Genomic DNA, 7,337 nt, shown 5'->3' on the forward strand with positions numbered 1-7,337 from the left:
TATATATCTTTTAAAAATCAGATCTCCCAAATTTAACGACCCAATCCCAAAATGGAAATCTGAAATGAACAGGCATTTTTCAGACAAAGAAGTAGAAAGAGCAAATAAACATATGAAAATTTGTTCAACATCACTGGTCACTTGAGAGATGCAGATGAAAATAACACTGAGATTCAAACTCACCCCAGAAAAAAATGGCTGCCATAAAGAAATCAACCAATAAGTACTGACAGAGCTGTGGGAGAAAAAAGGAACACTTCACAGTTGGTGGGAATGTAGACTGTTTCAACCACTGTGCAAATCAACAAGGAGATTCCTCAGGAAACTAGGATTAGAGGTCCCATTTGACCCAGCTGTTCCCCCTGCTAGATATCTTTCCAAAAGAAATAAAAGAATCAGAGGCTGTAGCTCAGTGGTTCTGTCACCTACCTTGCAAATGCAAAAACCTAACTTCAATCGCTGGTGCCAAAAATAAATAAATCAATCAATCAATCAATCACACCACAGCGGTAGCGGTATATGCACACCCGTGTTCATAGCAGCACAGTTTGTAATAGCTAAAGCTTAGAAACAGCCCAATTGCCCATCAAACGGAGTCTGGACAAATCATATGTGGATTTTCAATAAAATGGGGTACTCCGCCTTAAGGAATGAGAAACTGAAAACATTTATAGCTAAATGGATGAGTATTGAGGCCAATTCTTAAGTGAAATAAATAGGATACACGTGTGTAATTACCAAAAAGTTTCTCCGGTGTGAGAAACTGAAAGTGTAAATAAGGATCAAAATGTATAATAGACAACTTGAAATAGGAAGAAAAGGTCCAAAGGGGAAGGGGAACAGGAAGGAGTAGGGAAAAGAAAAGAAGGGAAAGGAATAAATATGAAAAAAGGAAAAAATGGAAACAAAGTCTTTGTAAATAGGGGGTGATGGAGGGGTTCTATGGGGAGAAAAGAAGATTCAAGGTATGTTATATAAAGGTTCAAATTCCCAATAATGAATGTCAGCATATTGCGTACCTAAAATGTACCAATAAAATTAATGAATGAAAAAACAAGATATCTAAGTTCCTCCAATCTCCATTTTCTTGGCTTTAACTGCAGTGAAGATCTTTGCCTTGCTTTTTGTGTAAAGTAGTACTATTTAATATTAATAAATGCACACTACATTATATAAATGTAGAAAATAGGTAAAATTATTTTTTCTTTAAAAAGCTTTTGAATACTTAGTATTTACTCCCTGCCAAGTTCATTGCTGGACAGGTATGTTTTCTGAATCAACTTCCATTTCAATTAATAATCTCATTTTTCTTGTGTCTATAGTAATATATGATTAAGAACAAAAGCAGAAATATGTCCTATTATTAGCATAAATTTAAGTAATTACAAGGGTATTAGATATTATAAATATATCAGGATTATATTTTGTAATATTTTTCATAGGTCACGTAGGTTTATTCACCATTCTCAACTTTAATGACTTGCTCATTTCACGTACTTTACAATGGTAAATGTAGAACAGATTGTCAAATATAAATAAAATTCTAGCCAATTTGGACAATTCTGCTTATTACCTTTTGCTTCTGTAATGTGCAAGATGACCTAATACCATGGTATTGTACCATAGAACCGAGTACAGTGAAACTCTTTTCTCAGTTTTGGAGATCACATTTCGTATTCCATACCATTTATGGAAGCCTAGAGCTGTGTGGGGGATACAAAGCTTTTTAGACTATTTTTGCACAGAGCCAGTTGATGTAATTTTCAGAGAATGCTCAACAATTTTACAATATATTCAATTGACAATGTATTGAATTTATAATATATTGAATTGAATGATATTTTGAGATCCACTAAAAACTATTTTTAAACAGCTTACCTCTCTTTATGTGCAATATGATATTCAAATCTAAATTAATCATTACAATGTTTATTCAAGTGCCTGGAAATTTTTTAAAAAACTAAAAACATCATGAGAGAAAGAATATTTAACAAATATCCTTTTTCTCCCTAACCATTCAAGAACATAATTTGGGAAGACATAACTATTTGGACTTCTTAACTTCCCATGTCTTTGTGGGAACATCTCCCCTGTTTCCTAGAGACTTCTACGGAGAACCATATGCCTTGTAAGATGTGTTTCAATGTGGGTTGTAGTCATTTTTTTATAATCATGTTTTTAAACTACCAGATTTATCTGTTTTAAATACATTTTGAACAATTAATTGGCAAAGTATTTATAGCCCCTTTAAGAATAGCAACTGCTTGTCCCATTAATGTGAATAGCACCGTAAGGAAATTATCGTAGATACTAGTTCCTCCCCTGGGTCCCTTATTTGAACACTTGCTGTGAACCTAGTATTATCTTATGCCCGACACATGTGTCAACACCATGAAGTAAGCAGCCTTTTAATATGGGTAATTTACTCTCTATATTTTATGGATGAGAAGAAAGAGGCCCATGATGACCCAGATAGCAGGCAGCAGGTCCCAGACATCTGGTTCCATGGTCCCTGTCACTTCCCACTCTGCAGTGCTGCAGAGCCTAGGAGTCATCAGTCCGAAGCTTTAAGGGGCAAGGAGACTACTATCTATTTATTATCTGGCTATAACAATTTATGGACTAGAACTGTTCAGCCTCAAGAGGTCAAGCTTTGCAAATTCAGGTCTGTTCAACTGTGTCAGACAATGTTCCGCCATTCACTTCTAATTTATCTAGGAGTTTCCTTGCAGCCAAAGAACACCAAGTGTGTGTCCACTGCGGATTTTTCAGTGTATCTGGTTATTGCACTGTGGGTCACCAGAAGATGAAGTGGGTTTCAAGATTTGCTACACATGGTTTGATTATATGTTAGTGGTTGATGTGTTATATATATCACAAATGCCTTTGTCAAAATTTCCAGACTGTAAAGCTTTGAGTTTGGAAAATAAGAACATGAAGACAAACCCAGCTTGTTTGTCATAAGTGGATAGAAATACCCAGAAAAACCAGATGTTTCCATTTCCCTTTTACTCCAGTTAGGTATTAAAAATCTTTTTAAGCACTTGTTCTCTCCCAGGAATTGTCAATTTCAGTTTGAAGAGCTCAATGCACACAGTATGATTCTCCCTTTCACATGGAAGAGTAGTCAGAGGAATCTATATTGAATTGTCACTATCAATCAACCCTCAAACCATACTACTCTAACCTGGAAAGCCTTACTGTTGGTCATGTAAAGTCCTATGTGGATTTGGGCAGCTCTAGGTAGCTGTGTACTATATGTTGCTCTTGAATTCAGGTTGCTTTCATGTTGTGGTTTCACCACCTCAACTGTTCCTTCTGTGATCACTACATGAGGGCACAGGAGGACTGGCCAGGTCACAACAGCCCTTAAATGCTTTGACTTGGAACTAAAACTTTGTGCTTCTATTCTCAAGGCCTTGGTTAGTGCCATGAAACCTGCTACATATATGCAAGATGGGGGAGTATAATCTCTCTGTGTGCCTAGAAGGAAAGGAAACCAGAAGCCTCTACTATATGCAGTGTACTATTTCTAAATACTAAGCAAGGAGTAAGTGAATGTTATTATAAAAGACAGCGAGATATTCCAGAAACATTTACAAAATTAATACGATGTCCTTATCTATATACCCAAAAGCTAAAACTCAGATAATTGCTTAGTGGCAAATATATCAATGAAAACATTTTCCCTACCATACATTTTAAAATTTGAACTAGAGCTGTTCACGCTCAACATTTTTGGCAGTTCTTCATGGTGTGAGAATTTTCTGTGTGATAGACAGCAGCATCACTGGCCCAGTAGCCAGCCCTCCCCTGCCCACAGTCAGACAGGACAGCCAGACACACTTCCAGGCATGGTCAAGGGGCTGCTGGGGTCAGAATCACCCTAAGCAAAAACCAACTGGCTGGAGTACAGCCTCCCTATTGTTTTGGGCAGCAAACATTGGAGTGAATGCACTACCCTATGTATGTATATTCTACATTATTTGAAGCATTTTATTAGGATTATTGCAATATAATAATTGGAAGAGGAAATAATTATTCTTTGTAATGTATCAGGAAATAGTTGGAAAAGGTGAAATGCTGTGACCGTATCCCAAGATAAGAGAATGAAAAGGAGCCAAGAAAATCCAGGTCCTCTCACTCCTGAGGCACAAACTTCAGCTAGAAGAGTTTGTTGAGTACTTCCTGTGGGGCAGGCATTGAAGTTATAGTAGATAGAGGATCTTGTTTCTGTTCTCCATCAAGTTGATAAAAGAGACAAATTAAGGTGGTACACACCTGTAATACCAGCTCTCTGAGAGGCTGAGGCAGGAGGATGGCAAGTTTGAGCCCAACATGGGCCATTTAGCTATGTCTGGTATCAAATAAAAAAATAGAAGAGGGCTAGGGCTCGAGCTCAGTGTGTAGGCCCTTTGTTCAATCCTCAGTAATGCGCGCATGCATACACACACACACACACACACACACACACACTCACACATATGCGAGACAAAATCACACAAAATTTTGTTGGCCATCTTTAAACTGAGTGCTCTGATTGGCAGGCTTACTGACCTTCGGAAGGAGGTGTGGCACCCATGGAACGGGAAACAAAACCTGAAGTACAGCACCACAAAGGAAGAAATGACAGGGAACAATGGAACAAAGAGTGTTGACTTTTATTTCCAAGTCCCACAGGGGAAAAAAATGAACCAAAATATAGAGTACTGCAGGCGGGATCGGGAGGAGAGGGAGAAACCACACTGAGCCGTGAGAGGGACGAATGATGAAATCGCAGTGTCCGCTCCACGTGCAGCCAGGTGTCACATCAGCTGGGCCCCGGGGACTGGAGCACCTACAGCGAGGTTCCGGCACAGCTCATCCGCGTAAAAGGACAGCTCCTACCGCAGAAGCACACTAAGGCTTTACAACTCAGCTCAGACTGTCTGCCGCTAAAGCAGAGAGAAAGCAAATGAGCAAGAATAGGGTTAGAGAAGGACACCCTGCGCATAAATGATAAGCAACAGATTAAAAAAAAAAATCAGTCTGCTTGGAAGCTCAACCTGCAGCTCTTCTGAGTGTTGAACTGCCGATGCTTATGGCTAACTAGCTTTGCCTTCTGATTTGATGCTTGTTAATATTTAAATACCTCAGTTATTTTTCAGTTTAAGGGAGTTGCTTTTCTTTTTTAAAGAGTGGCAATTCCTTAGCATACGTGTGATTTTCTGTCACTGTGTGATATGAGGCAGGCGGTGAACACTGAGCTACATCCCCGGCCCTGTCACTGTATGACTTGAAAATCTGGCCAATTAAGTGACTACAAACTACACAAAGTGTTCTAGACAGGCTTTGCTCATTAAACTCTTGGTTTGTGACAGTGAGGACAGTTAGAGAGTAACGCGCATTTTAAATTCCTCATTTGGAAGCCAGAGTGTTTGCTAAGGATCATTTTCTCAAACTTGAACGTCTTGGTCCTCAGTGAGTTTCATTCATCAGTCGGCACCTGCGTGCAGTGCTCTGAGCCTTACAGTGCTGTTCTCTCTAGCGTCACCCTTCACAGCCACGAAAGTGACGCACCCCTGTCCCTGTGCTACCTCACCGCTTAAGACGCACTCCATCCTCTCTCCCTTATCCCCCCGTCCCCTGGTCTAAAGTCCTACTCCCCCCTGATTGTCCTTGTCAAATCCTTGCCCCCATCTAAGTTTTCTTGGATTTCAGTGTCACAATCGTTCCTTGCTGTCATGATCCTCCAGACCGTCACTACTTGGCAGTTACAGCTTGGCTCGTGATGGTTGAGGACAATCCTCCCTCGCTCTGACACACCTCCCACCTCAGTGATCCTCAACACTCCTTGCAAAAACATACAGTGGGAGGGGCAGCAGCTGCCAACTCAGTATGACAAACACCACAGGAGCAAAACGGGAAAAACTCACCATAAAGGAAGACTATTTGCAGAAACAGTAGTGTGAACAGAAGTAGAGGGTTAGAGAAAAGGGATGATTTAGAGAGAGAGCTTCAGGCTCTTTGTGACTTCAGGCAGTGAGGAGGTAGGGACACGGGGTGCAAGACAGCGTGCTCTGAGAGTGGAGTTCCCCAGAAATTCTTCCTCCTCCTTTGCCTAGGATCCTCCAGCCTCCTTGCACGGGAAGAGCCTTGGGCTCTGAGGAAGGAGGTGGGGAGTGAGTGACTGCAGTTTAGCAGGGTTGGGAAGCTGAATTTTTCTAAATAAAGCAACTGCACAATGCTTGGCACAGCATAAGTGCTCAATAAATGCAAACATTTCCTTCTCCTCAATGGAGTGGAGCAGGTGACCACAAGGTAGTGCTAGGGCCATCCTGAACTCCTCTTTTTTCTCTCACTCCTCAAATCTAATGCTCCACCCATGCACTTGACTCAAATTTTTACAAAATATTTATTAAGTATTCAATGTGGGTGTACAGAAGAGAATCAAACAGACCAAAATCCTACTCTCCATTTCTTGCAACTTTAAAATAGATTCACAAACAATCCTTCTTTCCACTCCTACACATCACCATTGCGCTCACCCTGGACAAAACCACCTTAATCTCTCTGAATTGTTGTAATAGCCTCCTGCCTCTCCTCCACCCCCGTCTCCTAGGGTCTCTTCCCTCCATATTGGCCAGAGTGATCATTTTCAAATATAAAACAGATCGTGCCTTTTCTTGCTTATAATCCTCTGAGATCCTCTCTCACAGTACATCCAAAGTCCTTACTAAGGCCCATGTGTTTCTGTCTGACCTGGACCAGGCTGTGGTTCTCCTGACTCTGATTCCTCTTCTACCTGAGGCTGCTCCAGTCACTGGAACCTCCTTGCTCTTGCCAAACACATCCAACATTCCACAGTCCATAACCTTAGCTCTTGCTGTTTGTTGTGTTTCCAAACTTCAGGACTTCCCTGAAATGTTACTTCACTAAGGAGGAGTTCCCAGGTCTTGATTTTAACATAAGATCAATATCTTTCCTCACACTCTACTCTCTGTTTTCATTTTATGTATATGTATATGTTGTTCATCTTGGCAGTCTATCCTCTAAACCCTATGCCTTTGAGAGGTAGGACTTTGTTTCACTCACTCCACTAACTCTCTCTCTTGGAGCAAAGTCTGGCAAATATCAAGCACTCAGTAATATTCATTGATTTGTTGTCAATCCTGGAATTCTGTGACTTGGTAATTCGCAAGTGTGTTGGCATACAATCCTTTCTGATGAAAGGTCTGTCTTTATAAGCCAGCTAACTCTAGATCAGGTTATTATTTATGGCTCAGAAGCAAGGAAAATGCACTTCTCTGTGACCTCTTTAACTTTATATTCTATCCACATTAGGAGGACTTTCAAGT

General features: G+C 40.4%; 1 protein-coding gene across 1 annotated transcript in view; it reads right to left on the reverse strand.

Annotated features, from left to right (window-relative positions):
- Rab32 (RAB32, member RAS oncogene family) overlaps nt 1–4,582 on the reverse strand; it is a 35,839-nt gene extending 31,257 nt beyond the window's left edge. Inside the window, exon 1 of the mRNA XM_010626678.1 lies at nt 4,558–4,582. Within this exon, the coding sequence (XP_010624980.1) occupies nt 4,558–4,582 (25 nt within the window). The remainder of the gene's footprint in view (nt 1–4,557) is intronic.
- Between the last annotated feature and the right edge of the window lie 2,755 nt (nt 4,583–7,337).

The sequence above is a fragment of the Fukomys damarensis genome, unplaced genomic scaffold (assembly GCF_012274545.1).
Source record: "Fukomys damarensis isolate Sample0158 unplaced genomic scaffold, DMR_v1.0_HiC HiC_scaffold_14, whole genome shotgun sequence".
Taxonomy (NCBI): domain Eukaryota; kingdom Metazoa; phylum Chordata; class Mammalia; order Rodentia; family Bathyergidae; genus Fukomys; species Fukomys damarensis.